This window comes from Cyphomyrmex costatus, unplaced genomic scaffold (genome assembly GCF_001594065.2).
Source record: "Cyphomyrmex costatus isolate MS0001 unplaced genomic scaffold, Ccosl1.0 scaffold102, whole genome shotgun sequence".
NCBI lineage: Eukaryota > Metazoa > Arthropoda > Insecta > Hymenoptera > Formicidae > Cyphomyrmex > Cyphomyrmex costatus.
Genome location: NW_017274977.1, coordinates 1,046,759 through 1,072,215, shown reverse-complemented (window position 1 = coordinate 1,072,215; position 25,457 = coordinate 1,046,759). Strand labels below are relative to the sequence as shown.

Genomic DNA, 25,457 nt, shown 5'->3' with positions numbered 1-25,457 from the left:
AGAGTTATTTATTTACACAATAAATCGTACTTATACAATTAACGATATGGTGAGATTACAGTACTTTCGGTCAGAAAAAATATATAATATATATTTGTAGAAAATATATTTATATAATACTTAAATTGCGCAAGGCAGCTGACGAAATGTAAGTGCGAAGCCTTTATTTTGGACCTCTTGCATTTCATCGCCGTTTGTAACAACGTAAAGTACGAATGGCTTCAAGTCCGCTAGAAATTCAATGAAAAAAATATTTAGTATCTAAAATGTATAATGTGACATGATTACTTACATGTTTTAGTTATAAATCCATTTCCGCAAAATCTATCTGTATTATCGGCAACGCCGTTTTCACGCGGATCGGGTATAATAACGAAATCAGTAGTACAGTTTATTCCAGATTCTGCCACCAAGGCTGTGCCTGTTGATATATATAATAATTAAACGCCATGACAAATAACAAGATGTTCTACGATCGAGTTTTACAAAATGTTCGATACAATCAATAATTATCGTTAGATTCATTCAGAAAATGTTCAAGGAAAGATAATTACTATACCTATTATATCTGGATCAAACGATCCCGTGTCTCCAGAAACGGAAAAGGAGAGTGTATCGACTTGCGACCACTCAATATTACAATATCCCAAAGCCATTCTAACGCACACGCCATAACGATGATTCACCATCTGTCGCGTTCCAATCTGAGGAGCTGAAACAACTCTCAGTTTAGACCGTTTATTTATAGTTATAATAATAATTTAAACTAAGAGTTCACTATGACGTTTGACTAACGCATACCTCGAACATTTTCCGTCGTACCAAAGTTGAAGCTCATTACAGTGCCAGAGACAGTCTTATAATATTGTAAGCAACCATTAGGAGCTAAAATAGGTGGGAGACATTTGTTCAAGTATCTCAAGACAATGATAAAAACGCTTGCATACCTCTGCATACAGAATTGCACGCTATTTGCTGAATTCTTATATTCCAGCGTCGATCGAATACGAAATCCGCGTTGGTGTCGACAGATATCGTGATTGGCGTTGCTCCATTAAAATCGATGTATACTGATAATGAATTTAATTAATCTATTTTCCTCAATATCTGTACGAAAATTTCCATAATTATTGTTTTACTTACCATGCTGGTTAGTGTTATCTCCGCATATTCTGGGCACAGTGGATGAACCTCCTGATACAAGAAACACGTCTAAATCGCAAAATCCAGTGGAATTTGGCTGAGCCCAAGTAGCTTCCAGAAAGTCCAGTCGTAACTACAAACATGAGATATTGTAATTATTATAAAGGTTTGTGATTTACTGAAATTAACGCACGGTATGGGAATATTACCTGACATATATTAGGATTACAACGTTGCACTGTGATCGAACAGCGTTCTCCACCTCGATAAGTGATGGGGTAATTTGGGCTTACAAAATATGTGTTATTCATGTTGGTGGTGGAGCCGCAAGACTTTTGAACTGTCGAAAAGTATATCTATTTATTTTAAAATTAATAAATTGTAATTTATAATTATCGTTTATTATAAATTATAATTTATAATTATCGTTTATTATAAATTATAATTTATTTTACAATCCATATTTCTTTTATACTACTTACATACGCAACAAGTGCCCAATCTATTAGCGCACGATCCCGACGGGTTACCTCCGTAATTAATACATTCTCGTCTCGTGAAGCATGTGCCATTAAGTTGATCGATGCTTGACAAGCACTCGGAGTTGGGAAAACGCACAACGCTGAATAGCGGGAAGACTGAACAAAGATACATCAAGATAGGTACGTCGTTTTAAATATATATATATTTGAATGACATTCATTATTTTTTAAATGACTTACATCTTGCCTGATGATTGGAATGGGAATTAAACGATTCGATTTCCAAAACATTATCTCTTAAGGATTGATTGAAATTAGTAGTCCGAACACTTATGACAAATAGGAGAGTAAAGTAGCCAACTAAGAGTATACTGATCATGTCTGGAAGTGCGACTGATTTCGAGATATATTCTGGCTCTCAAGAGAATGCTAGTAACGGAATATATGTACACAAATGATCATCGCAATTAGCACGTAGCCAAATCCTCAGGCTTACTGTTCCTTTAACTGTACAACGCCCGTGAGATATTTTTGTTTTATTTATTCGAATAATACAAAAAAAAGAATACAATTCCTACGCCTTAACAATCAAGTTTGTCACAATTGTTCTGTCGAGTTATGAGTTAACAGATAAAATTAACGAGCAAAATTAAAATTGAACTTTTAATTTTGCTCTTATCTCGTTAATTTTATCTGTTAACTCTCATAATCACTCGACAGAACGATTGTGACAAACTTGTTTATTGTTAAGGCGCAGGAATTGTTAAGCTTGAGTTTTCATCATCACTAGCTAACGAACTAACTAATCTGAGTATGTGGCTTATCTCATAATTGTTGCTGTCGCTATCATTGGAATAATTCTGTGGATATTCCAGTCGTAAATTTTTATTGTCTTTCTTACTTAAAATGTTGCTGAAGATGACTCAAGACAGGAGTCGGAAACGTACGACATCAAGGTGCATAAGTTTAAATATTAAAAAATATATTCGCTAACAATAACCAGCGGCTGACTCATATTACCTGTCATTTTCGTTATAATTTACAATTGTATAATAGTAAATAGAAAAAATAACGCAAAAAAGTTTTATATATAAAAAACAAGTTATAATGTATGTCACAATAGTGCTGTACAAGATCTAATCCTAAATACAGTCTGTCTAGTAAGAGCGTGGCAGGCTTATCTCAAAGAAAAATGGCTTATTAGTCTTAAATTTATATTGATTATTCAATAGAATTATGGCCAAAATGCAATTATATTAATAAGGAGTCCAGTCACCAGCTGCGTCTATAATAGACCACTAAAGTAATCGCATATTCACGTGGCAAAGACCTCCAGATTCGTCGAATTTCATTTTTTAAGCGCTTCGAAGTTGATGCCGGTCTTCCACGAAGCTTGCTCTTGATGAGTGCCCACACATTTTCAATGGGACTCGCATCGAGTGATTGTGAAGGCCAGTGGAGTGTCTCGATGTCATTTCTCTCTTTCCAGGATGTGCAGAGCTGGCTTAGATGTTTGAGGTCATTATCTTCCTGGAGTAACCAATCTTTATTTTTTTTTTTTCCTGATAAATCAGCGTTGGGTAGACGGAAACAAAGTTTTTTGGTATATCTTTAACATTTTCTCAACATTCAGGTTGTCAGTAAAGAGATAAAGCCTGCTTCGAAACGAGACGCGTAGGCAGCATTTTTTGAAAATCGTTTATTTTAACACAATTCAAGCAACAACGGGTACTTGCTTATAATGCATGCAGCACGAAGGTGACCTATTGGCGAAAACAAAAATTCAGAGTATATCTTTACTCGACTGTGGGGGTAAGTCTTGCTACGCTCTTACTAGACAGACTAGTAGAAAGATTGAAACATTTCTAAAATATTTTTATCACGCGATTAAAACATTTCTAAAATATTTCCAATAGTTCAATATGCCTGATCTATAATAAATTTCTAATTTTACATTAGCTCAACCTCATTCAAGTGGTCGCGTTCGGCGTCCGACAGAACGGGCAGTGTCCGTGTCGTAACAACGCTAACTCGTAATCATCTGAATGAAACAACTGAAACATTACATAAAAACATAAAATAAGATTTCGTAAGACTTGATTTTTTAAAATTGCGTTATTTGTTATATACCTTTAAACAGCACTTGCACAAACTGATCTGGAGATCGGGTAAGAGATTCCTAAAGTATCTAGTCTTAAAGGGTTTAGGCCATTTAATAATTATTACGGTAGACGGATCCATACTTTTCAATACTCCTCTTCCAACAGTCACCGTAGAATTATTAGATTTTTCCTATGACAGGTTATTTTTTTTTTAAATAAAATGAACGCTTCGTGCGATCGTACATTCAGTGTTAATTATACCTCGTATTTTAGTAAACGGACAGTGAAGAGATCAGCTTCGTTGGAAGTTATGGTCAATTGATCGCTAGTTGCGAGATCATCAGGAGAAGGTAATGGCTCCTCTATCAATTTCTCCGCTTCCTCGTCTGTGATATCATCTTCCAATTCAAACTCAACTAATGGCAGAATTTCTGTGAACGAATATTGGTTTAATAGTGCTCTAGAATAAATTTAAATTTTTTACGCATTGTAATCCGCTATTTACCGAACATAACGAAGGAGTATTGAAATTTTAAATTGCACTGCGTGCAATTACTACCAGAGACATTATTTGTCGGTAATAACGGATTGAATGTGGAGCATTTGTAGCAAAGAGGCAATAATTCTTCTGGATCACGATACGGATAAGATCTGGCAATTAGAGTCGACGTCTCTATTTGTGCCAAAAGATTCGCGGGGATCTTCATTGAACGTAATTGATCCAATAATTGCATAACTAGCTTGTTCGCGCCTAATATCCGTGCTTGTTTCATTAGACAGTACATTATCGTCATCTTTGAAATGCCTTCTAATCGTATATTTTGCGTCTTCATGAGCAAATATCTCGAAATGTTGAATAACGCCTCTGGCATCAGAGATGTAAAAGGTTTCTCCTAGAATATATTAATGTTATGACGAACACATTATGGGGAAAAATGAAACGTTTAATGTAATACGATTGTACCAGATACTTGAATACTTCGTGATACGCATAATAAATATCCGCTTTGTCGGAATAATTGATAAACATCATTTTTATCTCTTCCACGCTCTTTGATACACACAAATCCAGACTCAACTGCGACAGGAGCCAATAAAAGTAGGAGGCATCGCGAAATCTTTTCTCTATCACAGCGTTGTTAGCCAGCATCGTGAGTACGAGTATGGATTCTTCTGGTTGTCCTGCCATTTGAAATGCTGTAACAGATATTAAATGTTAAACAATAATTAAATCTCAACACTGTGCGTATCCGTTGCGATGTAATGGCAATCTGTACCTTCTTGAGCCTCAGAAAATCGTCCGGTCTCCGCTAACCATCGTGCATACGGCCCGTATATTCGAGACTTCAACTTCGGATTTCTTTCAGCGAGTTCGAAGGCCTCGGGCCACGCTTGTGCATCCACAAGCACGTCTGCAACATCAGGATCGTCTCCTAATCGGCTAAATATCTCCGCCGCGCCATGCGAAGCACCTAGTTGCTTAAGTTTCTTGGCGATCATAGATAGGTTGTCTCTATCCGCCTTGTCCAATTGCCTGCCTACTTTGATTAACATATCGATCCAACCATATTCAGCGATAATACTGATGGCACGGTCGATGTCTCCTGCGGAGAGGAACATCTCGGCTGCAGCGCGCGGTTCACCCAAGCTTTTTGCCCATTCCGCTCGCCGTCGCAATAATACCGTACGATCCTGAAAATCCAAATGAATTGTTAAACCCAATGTTTCATAAATATTATGCAATCATTCATTATTTTGTTTCATCGATATTTTACTTTATTATATTTCTTATGTGCTAATCTTGAGTTTAACATGTTGATTATAACGAACCTGCGTGTTGCCGGAGGCGATAAATTCCTGAGCGATATCGAACATTCGTAAGTCGGAATACATATCCAGAGCGTATTGCTGCAAACCGGCTTTTTGATAGAGTTTTGCTGCGTCGCGAAGTCTCCCCATAGCGGCTGCGGCAGTAGCCATGCAAGCCTCCCGTCCCCATTCGCCCGATTTTAATTTCTCTTCCACTTCAGACACGATTTCTATATAACGTAGTTTCTTTATTCGCGCGAACGCCGAATATGCAATGTTTAATTCTAGATTATCCAGACACGCCGTCCCCAAAGCGAGCCAGTCCGATTCGGCCACGCCTAAGCACGCTATGTCATAAGCATGGTTGTATAATCCGATATCTATATATTGGTACATGAACAATGACAATGGCACCTGTAAATATCAACGTATAATATCATATAAATATAATACGCATATTTTGCTATTTTACTTAATGTTACAATGATTTACCTCTAGTGTTATGATGGACGAACCGTTCAAACAGTACAGCTTCGAGCCGTTGTGTCCTACGACGAAACCGGAGAACTTCTGCCTGTACTCCGAAAAATTCGCAACTTTTATCGCGAGATAATTATTGCCCGCAAAACACATGATATCTTCGAAGGCAATGTTGAACGCGACGCTATTGACATTTTGGAATTCTTGAAGTTTCTCGCCGGTGCATAAATCGAAGACTGACAAGATACCAGCTTCGCTGACCACTGCCATTCTCTCCTTCAAGGAGCTGATGTCCAAGCATCTCACGGCATCCTCGACTTTCGCGATGTGTGCAGGAAAAGGATTGTCAAGGTATATCTTCATTACATGTCCGCTCTTTAATCCTGACATTAACTCATGTTATAAGTGTTGATACATCATAATAAGACAATAAAAGATCTCACACTAATTATGTAGAAAATAGGACCCGAATGAAATGAGTTAGTTTTAACATATGATATAGCTTATGATGTAGTGAAGAAGAAAAATTATCATAGATACAAGGTTCAATAGAATTTTTGAATATAGTGTAACAAAGGAGTAAAACTTAACATACGTTCACAGAACAGTTGATATTTATAGATAAAAAATTATCCATTATTGAATCTTGTATTTACATCTTCTATTTATTACATTATTATAAGTTACATTATATGCTTCTATATAAAAACTAAATCGTTAACTAATTCACAAACTAATTCATTTTACCGAGATCCAATTTTTCATGTATTTATCATATATATTTTCATATATTTATAATTTCAATATTTAAATATTAAATCTTATAGGATCGTACATGTAAGAAACACCAATAAGAAATTATCTTTAATGGTCGCGCTGGATCTTAGATGCTTACTAAACAATACTTTGAATTCACACAGAATTATAATATTATCTAAGATCCAGCTCGACCATTAAAGACAATTTTATAATTTCATATATTTTTTTTATAATTAATGGAGAATCTTTTTTTTATCAAAATTTACCAGCTATTAAACATTCCTGTCCGGCGGGACCACCCGCCACTTTGATGTAAGTGATAAGTCCATCGAGTATCCATTCTCTTTCTATTATCCCGGTGAACGAGAGACTCTGTAAACGTCTTTCCAGACACAAAACTAAATGATTCGACGTGACAACTAATAGATTGCAGTTCACCGTCTGATTAAGTTTGTCTCGTATTCTGTAATGCATTCCATCGGTACCGGACGGTTCGTAAATGATTACGCGCTCAGGTAATTGTACAGCTAATCGATTTCGATACACCGCGATCCGGCATACCTGAAATAGAATATACGCATTTGAACGTAATAACACTGTTCAATCTTTTATTTTTTTAATTATTTCTTACAATTTTTTTTAATATTATACTTACCAGATCTTTACATTTAATTCGAACTTTTTGATTCGTAATCAGATGTTGTATTATCACATCGGTCATATTCTCCCTGTATGCGTATCTATCGCCGTATAAACCGTGCACGATGTTCCAAGATAGCTGTAGATACGTAATCGTTCCGTCTTGGGAACCGAGTGCCTGCAAAAAGCATTAAATAACAAATCATTAAGATAAGTAATACCATAAATAATATTTCATAACTTATGTGTGGCAATCTTACAATATGTGAGGCAGTCGGGTGAACAGCACAGCTCCATACCCACGACGAGAAGGTACCACCAACATTAACTAACTGTATGCCCTCATGTGTCATCAACAGACATTGTTTATTACTACCGCAAACGAGGAGATATTGGCCTTCTGGGAAGTGAGTGATTTTAAGTGGTGTAAAACTGAATGATCTCTCTCTTCTGATAGCTTCCCCACCGATAGTATAAAATGAGATGACTCCATTCCATTCAGCAATGCACAGAACATCCATAGCATCGTCCCTAAGTATATAAATAAAACGTTCTTATTTCTTCCGTCTTTTAATTAGCTGTGATATTTTTAATTTTTATAGGATTATAGGTACTGTAAAGGATTCCATGATAAACTCCAAATTGGTACTCCAAGTTGCCGTTCAATGCGTGTTTTTTCCTCACCATTCTGAAAAATGCAGAATATAAATAAGCTTGTTAGATTAGATAATTTAAAATAATTTAAAAATACATTATATGTACATATATATATTACTAGATATATTAAAAATTTATTATATTTAACATTAAAGATATACTTAAAAAAATATTAATGTTTAATTATATAAAATTTAAAAAATTATATGGACGAAATGAGTAATATACTTTATTTCTTATGGATACATATCCATTTGCAAGACCAAGGGCCAAGTATTGTCCATCTCTTGTCCACGCACAGCAATTGACTCTTCCCCCAGACTTATGTTTCTGTACAGCTTTCTGTTCCGCAGACCAAAATGCGATATCTGAGAGCGAACAACTGAGAAGCTGATGCGAGACGGGATTAAAATGCATCGACTGTACAGCTTCATTATGTCTAAATGAAGAAAAATTATGGGAACAAAGACTCGCATTTATTAAAGTTATAAATACATGACTTACGAATATTTTAAAATCCCTTCCAGCTTAGAAGTCCAGATGATAACACTTTTGTCTGCACCTCCTGATGCAAACTTCTTACCATCCTTTGCATAACATACACAATATACTGTATCCTTATGCCCTATAAAAAGAATATAATAAGAATATATTAGAAGAGTATAGAATGTATTTTAAGTGTTGATGTCTTTAAATAATCACCTTTTAATGGTTGAATTAAAGCACCATCATTGGTTTCGTACACAAGGACCTGATTACCAGAAGCAACAACTAATTGTGTACCATCTGGATTGAAGCAAAGATCATATATACTGAAATAACATCACTTTACTATATATTTGTAATAAGCGATAATGAGAGAGAACAAAGAAATAATACATATTAATAAATATTAAAATATGTGAAAAGAAACGCTGTTTATCTTAACAGATACTTTAAGCCTTGTGAAACATAGACAATAAAATATAAAATCAAAAACATATTTTTTTCCATTTATATTACAAATGGCTAACAAATTGCACAATTAGAATTGTATATATTGTTCTTATATAATTTTATTGCTTGTTTCATAAAGACTAATAGAGCAAGTTATGTTTCATATATTATAACATTTCTTAGAATTTTTATTTTTTAAGTTCTTAGCATGTTTACAAAGATTAATTTATAATTTTTGAGAGACAATTAGTTTTACCATTGATCTGGCTTTTCTTGCACTTTGTCGACCCATGCTGGATGTGCTCTCATTGTGTCACATTCAGCACAGATTGTCTAATACTATTGTTAGATCAACAATGATCAACAATATTATTCTATGTAACAGAATTCTGTTTGGCGTTCACACAGTTACTATGGTAACGGATGGGTGAAATGTAGATAATTTCTTTTCAGAGAATGTATGCTGCTATATCGAATGTTGTTAAAAATGGGAGCTTATTCAACAAGTTCGTCCTTTATGAGCAAGAAAAAGTGCAATACTTTTATAGGGTACTATATTATTTTTGTAATACATGCAATTACATTTTGTAATCATAGAATAAAACTAAAGTCTAATTCCTATATACAGGGTGTTTGAGAAGTAATGAAAAACTTTCTCACATTATAGGGATAGAAGGGACTATAAACTTTAAAATTTTCGTAATAGTTAACACGAGATATTATAATTTATAAAAATATCTAAATTCATGCCTTATCTATCTGATTTGCTTCATTTTCTTTATCCGACATCCTATTTTTCTTATTATGTCGCATTTTATATTTAACCGTATGTCACCACGTACCACGCGATGTTTCATCGTTTTCTGTTTCCCCGAGATAAAAGTTGACGAACTTTTCACATATTATTCTGTTTGCTAATAATCTCTATTATCTCGTATTTTCTTTAGCGTGTTGGATCGAGCCTGAAATATCGTCGATGTGTTATCCACCGAAAGATATTAATAAAGTTCTGTGTGCATATAGAGCTGTACCTATAGAGGCGCTAGTAGACAGGTGCCATTTAAAATGCTTCTCTGTTCTCAGTGTTCAGAATGTATGAGTGTACAAAATGTTGATACTTCTCTGTGATTTTTGATTATTCTGATTTTACCAGATGTGTGCAAGATTAAACTATAGTACGCGATAGCGACGATAATACATACGTATGTAAATCCGGTGTCGGTGGTACCGAATCATTCAAACGGAGTACTTCGTGTATTGTTATTAGACAACTGTATCACCCATCTAGTCAGAAACAAAAGCACGAAAATGAGTAATTCAACTATTTCGGATCAATCACTGATGGACAAGTCGATGCGAAGTGTCTTCGGTGAGTAATTTAATGCACCAGCTTCGATGCCGTTCCTTACAGTTATATTAATGTTACATCGCAACGTCTATTGGTTTACAGTCGGGAATATCCCGTACGAGGCTACAGAGGAGAATCTGAAAGATATTTTCAGCGAAGTTGGACCAGTGCTTTCATTCAAGTGAGCATATTTTCCGTAGTTCGTCTTTAGTTATTAATTATATTAAACAATTTATTATTATCTTAGAATCTTTTGATAATACCTTTAAACATTTCTTGTTATTTTAACAGCCAATTTTAAAACAGTACACTGCTCTCTCTGAGAAAATAATTTGAATTTTATCGATATTAAATCATCTGGAATGCTTATAAAAGAATTTCTTTGTGATAATTAAATATATAGAACATAACTTTATTCATTATGTTTCATATTATTATTTTTCTATTAAAAACATATTTGACTCGTAAGTTTTATCTGACTCTGTTTTTTTTAATAATCGCTCTAGTTTTTCTATTATATAGGTGGCATTTGTATTTATCTATGTACTTAATTGTTGCAAACAGATTAGTATTTGACCGCGAGACAGGCAAACCCAAGGGATATGGCTTCTGTGAGTATAAAGATCAAGAGACAGCTCTAAGTGCTATGAGAAACTTAAATGGATACGAGATTGGTGGACGAACATTACGTGTGGATAATGCTTGTACTGAGAAAAGTCGTATGGAGATGCAAAGTCTCTTGCAAGGCCAGAACACAGAAAATCCTTATGGAGAAGCAGTTCAGTCAGATAAGGCGCCAGAAGCAATAAGTAAAGCTGTAGCGTCCTTGCCACCTGAACAGATGTTTGAACTGATGAAACAGATGAAACTTTGCGTTCAAAATAATCCGAATGAGGCACGTCAAATGCTCCTGCAGAATCCCCAGTTGGCATATGCTCTGCTCCAAGCACAGGTGGTTATGAGAATAGTGGATCCTCATACAGCTGTCAGTATGTTGCACAAAGCTAATCCTATCCCAGGTGTATTGACTCCGTCGGAGAAACCAGTCCAGCAAGTACAACCGCGAATCGAGGAGCCATGGGCACCACGACCTCCACCACCTATTAATGCCCCAGCGCCCATTTTTGCAGGTACGACGAGTCCATTACATGTTACAATATTAATTATTATTTAAGCATTACATTAGTAATTACTCAGAGAGATATGAAGAATTGTGTTATAAAATTTTGAGGTGTATTCATCCACTTTTTCTAAAGTTGACCCATTCGGCTATGGAAATTGATGAATGAATACTATGTTTTATTCATCTTATTATTTGTCATGTACTTCATCTGAATCGTGAAGTCTCCATTGTCACAAATGGACAGGGAATATAAATGTAAAAATTCAATCCGTAAAAACAGGTCAGGACGTAGATCTCCGACTAGAGAGACAGATAGATCCGTGTGTAACTAGGAAGAATCAAGATTTGAGAGGATCACTGGACAAGGAATTTAAATTAAAAATTGAATCCGTAAAAACAGGTCAGGACGTAGATCTTCGACTAGACAGGCAGATAGATCCGCGTGTAGCTAGATTGGATCAAGATTTGAGAGGATCGCCCCAAACACAGCCTACATCAGTCAGCGCACCGGTGATACCGATCACTGCCGATCCGAGGGGGGCAAATACATTTAATATAACGGACAAGTAAGTACACTTCACATTAATCAATATACATGAATTCGATCATGAACTGCATAATTAAAAGCGCTCTTTTTACAGCCTTCTTCCTGTGGAAGGAATTGAGAGGTCTTATATATACACATATATATATATATATATATATATCTTAATAGATTTAATCATTGTTTCTTATACTAAATCGACATTACTTTCAGTTTCTATCGCGATCCGAGATCCGACAGATTTGGCAGAGATTCAAGAGATCTCAGAGATTCTAGAGGACCCATTGATCCTAGAATCACAAAATCTACTCGTATGTAATTTTTTCATTTTTTATATATTTGTTCTTTGTAAGTCTAATGGCTTTATGTTACAAGTCGAAGACCACTATTTTGTTTTTAACGACAATATCGATGTCGTATTATCGTAGAGTTACAGAATAGAGACCTAACGTCGGTTCTTATTTCAAGATTGTCTTAAGACGCTAATGCCCTCTGATTGATTCGTGACATCTTAAGACTGAACTTAAGACAAGAACTTGAATATAAGAAATAATTATGAATATTGACCTAAGATTAATAAACATTTCTTCTAGATAAATTGAACGCTAGTGGATTTTTGTTTTTCAAAACTTTTAGCGACTCCTGTTGCGCCGCCGATTGTTCCGAGACCAGTTGCCGCACCAACTGTTCCAGCATCAAGTACCGTAACTAGCAACACGACCGGCTCTTCTATTACTGCACTTTCGCAGCCTGCGAGTTCTGCAACTTCGAGGCTAGTGGCCGGGATGTCTCCAGCGGGAAGTATTCCCAGCGGTGCGTCCGATCAGGAAAAGGTATATTTTAAATATTTTCATTGAAAAAAATTTATCATGTTTTTGTTGTATTTTTTATTTGAAATTGCTTCCAAAGAATAGTAATTCTTAAACAAAATAATATTATAATCGTGATACACGTTTAAAAAAATAATATTAAAAAAAAAATATATAATCCATATGCATAAGAAACTTTGTGAATTTAATTAAATATATTAACTCACAATAGTCAAACGTAAATCTAAATCATTAAATTTATTGTTGCTGTTGTCCTAGTAGTTGATTATGGTTATACATATAAATAAATTATATATATAGCTATTCTGTATTTTAAATAAATCGTGAATTTTTTTCACAGGCAGCTTTGATAATGCAAGTATTGCAATTGTCAGATGAGCAAATTGCAATGCTTCCACCTGAACAGAGGCAAAGTATCCTAGTGCTAAAGGAACAGATCGCAAAAAGTACACAACGTTAAGTTAACGCAAAAAACGTTAATGTATAAAAAATAACGCTAATGTAAAATCTCTAATGATTTTTGCACACAGAATGCGGCAATGTTTGGAGCAAGATTTCATCAAGGATGACAATTGGCGCGATACCGCAATAATTCTTTCGTTTTTATAGAAAAGCTTTTGTAGAACTTTGCTATTTTATGCCAACTTTCGCCGCGCGACAAATATTTCTGCGTCTTGTGTGCAGAAATCACCAGAGTTCTGAATACAGTATGTATCAAACGCATACGATGGATTTCTATAAATTTGTAATAAGATCTTACAAGGACAAGAGTACATTTCTCTCTTATTTTTAATATATCTTGTTCTATTTATACATAAACAAATAAACTATGAAAAAATACATTTCACAGTATTGAATTCTTTTTCAACTTAAGGCTCCTGAGCAACGACATATAATGATATCGACATTGTCGTTAAAAGTTACAGAATAATTGAGTAGTTATAACGGTTATATTGAATCCGTAGAATTAAAATGATCGTGACGTCAGAAGCGAGAAATGACGTTAATTTGTAAATAAGTTTATCCAAAAATATTAGGATAAAATGAAATTATGAGATCAACAATTGTAAAAATGGATGAAAGGCTTTCTTATATTCCCTGACAATCAATAAATAATCATTTAAAAAGTGTGTGTGAAGTACTTTTATTCAATACATATGCGTAGCCTATTTTTACTTACACATGCCTTTTTTTAATCACTTTCTACGATTATTTACTGACTGTTAGGGAAAATAAACATAGTTTTCGCCCATTTTTTACAAATGTTTTAAAGCAATCTCATCGTTTTGTTTTATCTATATTGTCTTTATTTATCAAGGTAACAAAAATTAACATGTCATTTCTCGCTTCTGACGTCAGGATTCAATATAACTCAGAAGCCTTAAATCATACAAAACGTCATAAATCATATGAAATAAATGTATGTGATTTAACTTGAAATCAGTCAAAGAATTAACGCTAATCCTTCCAGTCTTCCATAGGATTAAATTGATATAAACCTTCTTTTATTAAATCAGCATAAAATAGTTCTGTACACGTTTTATCTTTATATATTTCGACTACCACATGGTTGCCCTCAACAATTTTCTGTAATAATAATTAAGTATTTTTATGTGAGCTTCAAATATATATAAATGAATTTTAAACGAATTTATTACCTTAACTTGGGCCACAGCTGCTTGATTATAAATTTCATCTAACTTTGATGCTAATAAATCAATATCGTTAGAGACGAAGTTTAGTCCCCAAAATGTGCATTTGATAGCCATAGCGGGCAATTCCAGCCATTCCTCTTTCGGTACACGTAAATCGTAGTTTCTAGAATATTTTATTTTTGTATCATTATATATAAATATATCAATAATATAAAATAAATCAATATAAAAATCTTTTAACTTACTCGGAGTCAATGTCCGTTGTATGTAACTGTATGTACTCATGATTACCATAATCAACGTAAAATAATGAAATTTTCATGTACTGAGTGTTTAAAATTTGTTCGCTATTTGTAATGATGCATCTATACCACATATTATCAGAAAATTTCGCGATGCACGGGGTATCTAAAAACAATGATAAAGTAAATACGTGTCATTGAACGAATCATTTACCAATTAAATGATGCATAATTTTATTTATCTTATTAAAAATAATTAAAAAATTACTTTTTACGAAAGATTTGATTAATGGTTGGTGATAAGCATCAGTTTGCATTTCTGCCATTACGTTTTCATATTGTAAGTAATATTCATGAAGCTCCTAAAAGACAATAAATAAATTAGGCGCTGTTTATGTCAGATATATCAATAATTTTTGTATGCTTACATTAGAGAATATATCGTCGTTATTTTCTGCTAGTTGTGCGAATGAAGTAATGGGATCTTTGTTACAACATAATGTTAATTCAATATATTTCGTATTCTGCGGAATGATCAATCGTTTGTATGAGATGATATGATCTTCTTCCTCTGGCTGCGGCGTTGAGCAAATTATATGCGCATTTAAAATATTCGTGTCTATCGAGGATATACTTTCAGTATCGGAAATCATGTGCTTATTCTTTAATTTAGTTGGTAAGTCTGTCTTTGCAACTTCTACTAAATTACCGCTAATTACATTCTCGTTTAATGTAATATCCTCTATGTTTGTCTCCAAAGATTTTTTGGAAGCTTCAGTTATATTTAGCTTTTCATAGTCATTTATTGTGTCTTCAACGATAACATCCCTGGTGGTGTTCAAGGTTTTTGAATCTTCATCATTTTCGGAATCGTCCGAATCATTCCACGATTTACGTTCGATTTTAATACTCATATCCATGTGATTTGAAAGGTATATCAGAAGGTCACATTTCCACGGTCGCAATAAATTTATAGATACCTATGAGCATGATGATATTGTATATGCATAATATTATTACAAAATTATATTAAAATAATTGAGGACATCACAATAGAGATTGAAATTTATATTCGTAAACCACTATTAACATTGATACAACTTACAATTATATTTGTAGCTTGACGCTGTAAAATGGACACTTTGAATTCCTGATCAACGAGAAGGGCGTGTATGCGGTCTAAATCGTGCAACATCCATTTACCATTCGGAGATGCCTGTTGTACAAACACAAGGAAAGATTTTGAAAAAAGTTGCAAACAAACAGACTTATGCAAGAAATTAATATTGCCAAAGAAAATCCTATTACCGGTCTTAGTCCGCTGATGATGCACTTTGTGCACTGAATAGGAATATGTCCTAGTCTAACGTCATCCGTAACATGTTCTATTTCACAGTCTTCCACATTGCCATAATCGACAAATTCCACCTTACATAGATCACACAATCGTGATATAGAAAACATAATCAAGAAAAAGTAATGCAAAAAAATAATAATTAAAAATAATTATTTTTTACCTGTACTACATTTCCTACATTGTTGACAATTCTGCCTCTATACCACTTCTGATTATAATGATATTGAGCAATACATATGTCTCCTTCTTTCCATATTTTCTCTTTGTTTATTTTAACTTTCTCATAATAAGTTTGCAATTCGGTCTCTATATAATGCAATAATTCAGCATCTAACAAAAATATAATGATAAAAATAATAGCAACATATTTTTCGAATAATTAAAACTATTTTTTAATATTTCCTATTTATTAAATTTTAAAACTATTGTTCTTATTGCTATAATATAAACGGCATAGAGATATAAGCATAAATCAATGTGAAATTCTAAAAAAATTAGAAAAAACTGTGTAATAATGTCTAATACTATATAACCAAAAGACAACGTACTATATTTTTTAGGATGCAAGTACACAGCGCATTGATTATCCACATATGTTGCTATAGCATGAAATACTTCTTCCGTTATTTCAGTCGGTGGTAACCAGTCTGAAAACTTCACTGAATTCTCACGATTTGCCGAATTGCAAACTTTGTATTTAGTATCGAAAGCTGAAAGAATTAAAACATTCAAAAATTGTAGGTTTAAACTTGTCAATCTCGATTGCTTACGTGATATCAGGATATCAGAATCGAATTCATCTTCAGTTAGATCTTTGTTCAACCATTTGACTTCTTCTTCAGTCGTTATACCCCAATGACTAGTCTCCAACTGCTGTTTAAATTCTTCTGCGAGAATTGAATCTGCCTTTGCAAAGTAGCTATTGAGTTGAATTAAAAATTATGATTTAAACATTGCATACAAATTAAGGGTCTTTTTTTTATGAACAGATTAAATATTGAATTAACTTACTCTTTAATGGGCAAAGCAACACCCTTCTCCACCAACATTCGGTTGATAGAATTTATTTCTATTTTAGTTGGTGCTAACGGTCCTGGTATTTTGGATTGTTTTACCCAAAGCTCGACAGGTATTACGTTATCAGAAAATTCTTCCAGAACCTTAATATACACAATACAAATAATTACATTTTTATATTTGTAATTAACATTCAGTAATTACAATTAATGTTGTTATTTTTATATAATTTTTATAAAATAAAAATGTTTTATTTTAGACAATATAATCTATGTCAGAATTCAGGATAAAATTTTATTTTTATTCCTGTATGTATGTTATGTATGCATTTTGACATATATGTTTATGTATACATATATCATTATATATATATTGTGTATATATTTATATATAAACATATGTAGCAATCAAAATATTTGGCATAAGATTACAAATGGAATTTATTATATAAGGTGATGCTTTTACAATTCCTCAAATTCATAAATTTTTTTAGTGTAAAAGTAGAAAAAAGATATTTCTTACCGGCTTAGTGATATAAAACTTGCAGTACGCATTATCTTGTATAATCTCGGATAGTGTTGTACAGGATAACGATGGCCATGTGGATGATCCGCCGCATGGTAAAATACCGGCTAGTTTCACCTTAAAGCAGTACGTCATTTCCTTCGCGAATTCTGAATGAAGAACTTGTATGTCCTTCATTGTCACAATCTCTTCGATGCCCATGTCATAGAGATAGACAAGCACATCTGTAGAGGATTTTATTTTCAATATTTTTGCACGGAAATATGACTTGTCCTTTGCGGAATACACGGTACACAATGCGCCTTCGCTCCAATTATCGCGTGGTTCGGAATAAAACATATCGTAAAATTTGTGCATAGCCGATAACAGTTTCTGATTCTCTTGTTCATGTTCCGTTTGTGCAACGTAGATGCAATCCGGTGTGATCACCCGTTGAATGGACACTTCCACCTTAAATGCATCTTCTTCTTTCACAGATTTATCATTTTCTATATTGTCGTACGAAATACAAAAGTCTTTAACGGTATTATTATCGGATTTCTCCAGTAGTGAAACATTAGTTTTAACAGTCGATCGTGATTTCTTTTGTAATTTGCTCTTAAATTTGTTCCTTTAAAGAAATAAAAGAATCAATAAGTCAAGCATCTCATATACATGTTTTGAAAATAAAGCATATACATGTTTTTGAAAAAATGATTTTTATATAAAAAAAATTGTATCTTTGATGTGCTCACATTATATTATAATCGTTGACAACGCCTGCAATTTTTAACTGCCGACTGACGTCGATGTTATCACTATACATACATCCACTGTACCCGTCCTCTGTTTTTTTTCGAGGATTCACCATGATACATTTAGTGTTATTGAAGAGATTCAGCAAAGTTATTATAGCTTCCTGTTTCCATGTTCCATTGTGTTCAGGCATTATATACATTAATGACATCCTTATGGCCTAAATCAAACGAGAGAAAATGATAATGTCATTCTGTGCACAGAAAAAGGCTCGACTTACTTGCGCCTTAAACATGGTATATTCATGTGGAATTATTCGTAATGCATCGCGATCTTGAATCAAAGTACATCCCCAATCTACACAAAATACTCTGACTTGATGTTCACTAATTATTTCAGTAATTTCACCGCGTTGCCAGGTATTGTCTTCTAATTGTATAGCGCATGGTAAACCTATAATAAATTTAAATTATGATAGAAATTTAAGTCAAAATTTTTACAAGGAAAGCATTTGAAAGATATATCGCACTTATAAATAGAGAATAATATCAATTCTTTCTAGTATTTCAAATGTTTGACAAATTCTTAGTGATGAAAAAAAAACTTAATCTTTTTCAATTTTAAAATAATTATGTAATTAGGAGAAAATCTTTTATTAAAATTAAATATTTTTAATTATTATAATATATAATATCTTAATAAAATTTATGGCTAATTAATATTATCAATTAGTTATAAAATTATCTCGCTTATTAGAGAAATATCTAAAATTATACAACTAACCTTTCTGTGGTGTTTCAATAATTTTCGCTGAAGTTTCATTTGCATAATACTCATTTAATTCATTTTTTAACTTCAAAAATTTAGTTTTTCGTGTAGCCTAAAAAAATCCATAAAAATATAATAATATAAAATATTAAAAAAACTTCTCAAATTTTTTTCTTTCTAATAAAATTATGGAAAAATGCAAAATGTAATAATGTGATTGTAACTGTTTACTTTGGAAACATAAATCTTGTCTGGTGATTCAATCCAACCAATGTTAACTACTATCGTTTTATTTAACAAAAGTTCTTCTTTATTATAAACGTAAGTTTTCAGTGAAGGCTTCTGAAAAAAAAAATACAAACATGTGTAACAAAATAAGAAAATATATAATACAATACAAATGTTCAATACAAATTTATTTGATTTTCTAAAACAATTTGAGTATTGGCATAACAATTGGGCATACGACAGGGGAACTTTATAGTAGTATTAGCTCTAGCATTGTAGCATGTTGTAATAGTATGATACATATATGGGTTTTCGAATCTGCTTACTGGACTTGGCTGAGTGTCCAAACGTGCATAATCCATAATTTTCATAGTGCTACACATCGACTGTGGACCCGTCTTACTATTTTTTGGATGAACACAAAGATCGACGTATAACATTTCAGGGGTGGATTTGATAATGGACATCGTGCAGTTGCTGTAACGTAGAACATTTTTTCCAATAATTAATGGAGACAGTCACACTTTCCTAGTACACACAAGGTAAAAATCGTAGGATCGATTAATGGCTTACACTCCGCTTGTTAGTTTCATGAAGTCATTCGTGCTTGCATTCGTCCAATGCATATTTTTAGGCTTCAAGCCATTTAAACAGCAACGAATCGCTTGTGGTGGCAGCGTTTGCAAATGTTCAGCTATTTCTCGCACTCTAGAGGCCCCTATGTTGCATTCCTCGTATCCATAGTCTATATAAACCACATTGTAGGATAATCCGCCGTCGTTATTTATTATTACTGTATTCACGTGCCCACGATACCACTCGTTGACTTTCCATTGTTTCACCATGCACATGTCATCTGTTAACATGAAAAATGATGAAAAAAACGATCGCCTGTCTTTCAGTTGAAATAAGAAGTTCGTTTTTAGCCATCTAAAATATTTCCCGAGCTGAGATTCTGTACATACATGGTTATCGAAAATTGTCGATAACCAACAACAAAAGCTAACGACTGCATTATGCAGAAAAAGCAGCTTTAGAACTGTGTAAAATCCTTTAATACGATTGGTCTTGCCAAACTAAGAAGTTTCTCACTGGATCTAATAGCGGTTTTTTTGGGATATAATGAATGTAACCTTGCATTACACCAATTGCGTGTAAGTGCTGCACTAGTACACTAGTGTATACATCATGGTATACACTATTTCATGCTATCATGTTTAATCCTGCTGCCGGTTGACTTCCATTTTCAAATTTTAAATATTACACTGGTTCTACACTGTCCTTTTGAGATAGTGTAACAAAATTCCACTATACGTGCATAAAATTTGCACTACACTATAGTTACAAAAACACATTATATTAAACACGTTATATTGAATAAGTTTGTCTATCACCAACTAAAGAAACACGCTGTACTAGCTGCGTTCGGTAATGCAAATCTGAGGCGTCGGAGTGCTCTTTTTCTATAGTGCACATGACATATGCTACAATATAAGAGCACTCCGACGCCTCTGACTTGCTATTACCGAACGCAGCTACTGTCCGAGTGTTGCACTGGTGGGCGATAGTGCAGCCAACAGAAAACGCTACAAATGTATAAATCAATCGTATTCAAAAATTTTACAACAGTTTCAAAGCTACTTTTTCTGCCAATGGCTGCGTTCAGCAGACTTAACAGTTTTGCAACCGTTTTATGATTCGTCTCGCTGATTGGATTATATTTTTAGATCTAAAGGAATAGTCCTCCGCGAAGAATCATAAAACAATTGTAAAACTGATGAGTCTACTGAATGCGGTCAATGGCAAAGACAATCCTAGGAAAAAAGCGCGGTTCTTATTGGTTGTCACTACTTAATGATAAGTGTTGATAGATGTGAATACAGAATACGGGCCCTGTGCACTCTCTAAACTGGTGTAATAAGTTGAAATGAAATAAACGTATATTTACAAAAAAAAAACCAAATCTTTTGTTACACGATTTATTTGTCTTCTTTTCTTTCCACATTAAGGAAAAAAAAAGAGAAACAATGAACGGTGCAAAAAGTTGAGTTAAAAAGAATAGGTCTAATATTATCGTTAGCGATCGTAATATCGTACTTTGTTTGATATGGATCAGGTTCTTTAAATTCTCCTTGTCGGTTCCGTATGTCATTAGGGCTTTCTCTAACTGTAGGAATTTTACTTTCATGGCCACTTTTCGGACAAAGAATAACGACGGATTAACAACGTATGTCACCTCCACCTTGCACTCAGGAATACCTTGAAAGAGAAAGAGAACCAGTTAGATGGAGAACTAAGAATTAAAAAAACTAACTTACTTTCTTTCTCTTTATCTTCCATCTCGATGGATGTCATTAGTGATTCATCAATATCCGTTTCTGATTGTAATATCGGTCTCATTATTGCTTGACTTAGTTTTGCTTGCGGACTGATAGGGTTAAGAATCTCTGTCAACAGTATTTCATATCATTTACCTGCATTTTCGATTTCGCACAAATTATGTAATTGTATGATTTAAGTAAAAATTTTCGTTGACGAATTCTCAAGAATTATCTAAAAATAAGCTCTATTAACCTAATAGCACCACGTTTTTTTTTCTTTTTCAAAACGGCACAGAATAGAAAATTTTTAATGGTGGTAAAAATTAGTACAAAATAAGTACTAAAAATTCCGATTTGATTTTGTTGATTTGGTCCTGCTAGTTTTATAGAACTTTTAAAAATAATGTATTTCACACAGTCTGACAATGAGCAAGTCGACAAAGTAACCTAGCCTGCTTACTAAATGAACGAACATGTGATTGGTATTTATAGATCCAACTAATCACATACAATCGCTCGGCAAACAAACTAGCAGCATTATCCGACTTGAGAACGCGTCCAATATCACTATTTAAGCGATTTACAAGGACACTAATATTTGTGTTCATTTTTCAATCTTTAAAATCAAAACAAGTTAATGTGCCGAACTGTAATTGGACCGCGTGGAATCTCGAGACGAAACTGAGAAACGAAAGCCGCGGAGACGGCTGAATTGGATCGTGTGAAGCAGATACATTCTGACGAGCATATGAAACTGTTAAGTACCATGAGACTACAAATTAAAGACGGCAATAAAACATCGAGTCTCTTGAGTAGTGTATCTTATTATTTTAACACTTTTATGAAAATAATAATCTATTAAATCTATTGAAAACATTGCCTGATAAAATTTATTTAAAAAAAACTATTTTTTAAAAATTAAAATAAAAATTGAAAATCCAAAGGTGAGAATATATCTTATTTTTGAAGAAGGCATTCGAACTGCGATAAAATTAGTATTCTCACTTGTATGTGGTTTCTTCCGTAAAGGCGATGTTATGTAACTTTCCGGTAGCTCGTCTTTTCGTAAAAGACTGTAGAATGACGTTGGTGGCACTGCAATTCTACAGTGATCTTCTATGGCTCCAACGATAGAGTCATCGATGGTAAATCTATTAAAGAAATAAACTATTACATTAGCAAACAAACTAATACCGTTCGATAAATTAAATTTATATAAAGAAATAGCTCAAATAACTAAGAATTAAATATCAAAATAACGTTTGTTTACAGAATATTTGAAACCGTTAATTTACTCGTAGCTTTTTATTGTAATATTTGATTCTAATATCACAATAAAAAACTATGTTTAGATAATCGTTCGCGCTACATGTGATCGTACACGAAGAATAGTGAAGAAATAATGGCCTGAATATGAATTTCGATAAAAAGACAGTCAGTAACATTCAAGTTATAGTGAAGGACTGATTGTGCGCGAGTCAGCAGCAGAAAGAATTTCATACATGCGCGAGTCAGCGAAAAAAGTCCTGAGACAGAGTTCTTCTAATTCTAATTAATTCGCTTTTCATTACTTACGTTGCTTTCTGGTTCTGGCCTAAGTCTTTGTACATCAGATAGCAAGGAAGATCTGCCATTTGCGTTAAAATGTTTATTGCGTTTTGTATATCCACCTTATGGAAGGTCTGCTTCGCATAGGATGCTATCTACAAACAAATGTCATTTAGTTCAACTTATGCCTGTTTCCACCAATGCAGATTAACTTTAATCTCGGTTTAACTTACTGTTTATCTTTTTCTAATTTTTAGAATTGGAAAAAGATGAAGAGCAAAAATTGAACCGAGATTAAAAATTAATCTGCATTGGTGGAAATGGGCATAAATTGGCCATTTCAAACAATATCTTTTTTTTTATGTAGAATAAATTTAGAGTGACGAATCTACATTTAATTGAGAGGTGTTTTGCTGGATTTATTTCTATTGCATCTATTATTTAATTATAAATTATTTAATTATGAATTATTAACTAAGAATAGTCCTAATTATATTCATCCATTACATTTCCTTCTCCACAAAATTCTTTTGTTTTAATTCTAGAAAATTAAAATTAATTATGAAAAAAGCCAATTATATAATTTAAATTTCACAGAATCATTAGAATAACAAAGTAAACGCATGACTTAAAGACAGATGAATTTCCAACGTCTATAATGCTTTATTTCTGACAATGAGTGACGTACCTGTAATGTCAACCTCAATGTTTCTTCCTGCGATCGAAGTTGTAGTTCGATGTCCTCTAAATTGTTCTTGAGCCGATTACCTTGTTCATGCAGCTCGTTCAACAATTTTGCTTCTATGCTTTGGAGAACGCCGTGCAGATACGCGAAATGTTGGGCCAATGCCGCTTCGATGGTGTCACCATTTTCTAGTTTATATGTGTTGGATGCAAACGCCGATTTTACTTTCTGAAAGAATATCACATACGATCCGTTAATATTATTTTCATTATATCGTGATCTGTTTGAGACATATGTGCAGAAATGTATGATGTATAATTTAAGTAATGAAGGTTTATTCAAGAAATTTTATAAGAGAAAATAAAGAACGAGACATGAAATAAAGTAACAAAATAAAGAATTAAATTAGAAAAAAGAATAGATTTTTACTATAAGAATAGATTTTCAGTATATATAAAATATATAAAAAATAATGCGAAAAGGTAGTTAATTGGCTTTTAGAGTAAAACACAGCATTGCTGTGCGTAGAATATCCACTGAGTATTTAATTAATAATCAAATTGTACATTTGTACCGTAAATGCGGACGTTTCGGCTCAATTTCGAGCCATCTTTAGCGACAGGATTTTAAATTTCTTGTATTACCTCCATCATACCCGAATGGAACATGGTAACGAGATAAGTCTTAGATTTAGTGAGTGAAAAGTGGAGTTTGGAAGTGCACGAGATGTGGAGGAGAGAAGGCGAAAACTTCGATATCTGCTGGTAATGTATGCATATCCATTCGTGCAAATGGCTTGATATATAAAAAAAAATATTATTGCTCCAATGCATCAAAATCGACGAAAGAGGCCGTACTCGCGAGGTACCATTTCTCTCGTGAATTTTCGATCTAAGTTTGTAGAGAAAAATGTCGTTGTTGCCTCAGCAAACTCTCAGGTCGCCGCTTCGTTCGCGCGGAGTAAATCGGCGGAATCAACAAAGTGTACAACATTGTGCACTACCGTAGCTCGCCCCCCTTGGGAGATCCCCCTCATAAATTGCTATCGCGAAAATTTATCATTGCTAATCGGTGACTTTTACACGCTTAATGTGTCTATTTGCATTATTCCTTACTTAATGGCCTCGTAGATTTCCCGAACGTTTTGTATATATCGATATTGGATACAAAATTATCTGATGACGTAAAATATTTATTTTCTGTAAATAATGTCACACTATTGCCTCGTAACTAAGATAGCAGTACATCAATTGCAGAGAATGAAAAACAAACAGTCTTTTACTAAGCCTTATCTAATTATAATTATAATTAATAATATCTAATTATAATTAATAATTGATTTGTTAATTTTTAGTAATAGTCGTAAAATTTCAATAGTCGTATTACATCACAAAAATTGTTAGATTCAAGATTTTGTTCTCAATTACTGAAGAACTCAGTTATTGAGGTAATAATAGTGATATCAATCAGAAAAGGAATAAATATTTTTAGCCATCCTTTAGCAGAGCCTTGTACCTAATAATT

General features: G+C 33.4%; 4 protein-coding genes across 6 annotated transcripts; 1 reads left to right on the top strand and 3 right to left on the bottom strand.

Moving 5' to 3' along the window:
• Positions 1-57: 57 nt before the first annotated feature.
• LOC108773073 (uncharacterized) lies at positions 58-2,004 on the bottom strand. Its single transcript, XM_018538793.1, has 9 exons — positions 1,866-2,004; positions 1,626-1,781; positions 1,353-1,483; positions 1,144-1,276; positions 948-1,070; positions 802-885; positions 560-712; positions 293-421; positions 58-230 (listed from the first exon to the last, which is right to left on the bottom strand). Exons 1-9 carry the CDS (start codon positions 2,002-2,004, stop codon positions 121-123), a joined length of 1,158 nt encoding a protein of 385 aa, XP_018394295.1. The 3' UTR covers positions 58-120.
• A 1,524-nt stretch (positions 2,005-3,528) lies between these two features.
• On the bottom strand, positions 3,529-9,316 carry Oseg1 (intraflagellar transport protein Oseg1). The gene is made up of 16 exons (XM_018538847.1): positions 9,264-9,316; positions 8,774-8,883; positions 8,576-8,696; positions 8,300-8,510; positions 8,029-8,102; positions 7,675-7,945; positions 7,431-7,592; positions 7,042-7,336; positions 6,029-6,399; positions 5,558-5,950; positions 5,005-5,419; positions 4,692-4,924; positions 4,233-4,620; positions 3,989-4,158; positions 3,756-3,917; positions 3,529-3,679 (listed from the first exon to the last, which is right to left on the bottom strand). The coding sequence occupies exons 1-16, from the start codon at positions 9,314-9,316 to the stop codon at positions 3,596-3,598; spliced, it is 3,513 nt and encodes a 1,170-aa protein (XP_018394349.1). The 3' UTR covers positions 3,529-3,595.
• An 800-nt stretch (positions 9,317-10,116) lies between these two features.
• CstF64 (cleavage stimulation factor subunit 2 CstF64) lies at positions 10,117-13,687 on the top strand. Of its 3 annotated transcripts, none has more exons than XM_018538947.1 (8): positions 10,117-10,376; positions 10,458-10,536; positions 10,920-11,485; positions 11,879-12,044; positions 12,120-12,146; positions 12,236-12,333; positions 12,659-12,855; positions 13,193-13,687. In XM_018538947.1, the coding sequence occupies exons 1-8, from the start codon at positions 10,316-10,318 to the stop codon at positions 13,310-13,312; spliced, it is 1,314 nt and encodes a 437-aa protein (XP_018394449.1). In that variant the 5' UTR covers positions 10,117-10,315; the 3' UTR covers positions 13,313-13,687. The 3 variants fall into 3 exon arrangements, with proteins under 3 accessions (XP_018394449.1, XP_018394435.1, XP_018394443.1); XM_018538933.1 differs by having other exon boundaries at positions 11,759-12,044; XM_018538941.1 differs by lacking the exon at positions 12,120-12,146 and having other exon boundaries at positions 11,759-12,044.
• A 623-nt stretch (positions 13,688-14,310) lies between these two features.
• Positions 14,311-24,583, bottom strand: qin (tudor domain-containing protein qin). The gene is made up of 24 exons (XM_018538783.1): positions 24,578-24,583; positions 23,937-24,161; positions 23,276-23,403; positions 22,706-22,851; positions 21,698-21,826; positions 21,477-21,638; positions 19,953-20,235; positions 19,706-19,856; positions 19,383-19,493; positions 19,167-19,263; positions 18,664-18,836; positions 18,383-18,603; positions 17,646-18,258; positions 17,118-17,266; positions 16,877-17,025; positions 16,655-16,816; positions 16,267-16,436; positions 16,058-16,177; positions 15,855-15,965; positions 15,178-15,729; positions 15,018-15,111; positions 14,753-14,915; positions 14,511-14,670; positions 14,311-14,439 (listed from the first exon to the last, which is right to left on the bottom strand). The coding sequence occupies exons 1-24, from the start codon at positions 24,581-24,583 to the stop codon at positions 14,311-14,313; spliced, it is 4,404 nt and encodes a 1,467-aa protein (XP_018394285.1).
• Between the last annotated feature and the right edge of the window lie 874 nt (positions 24,584-25,457).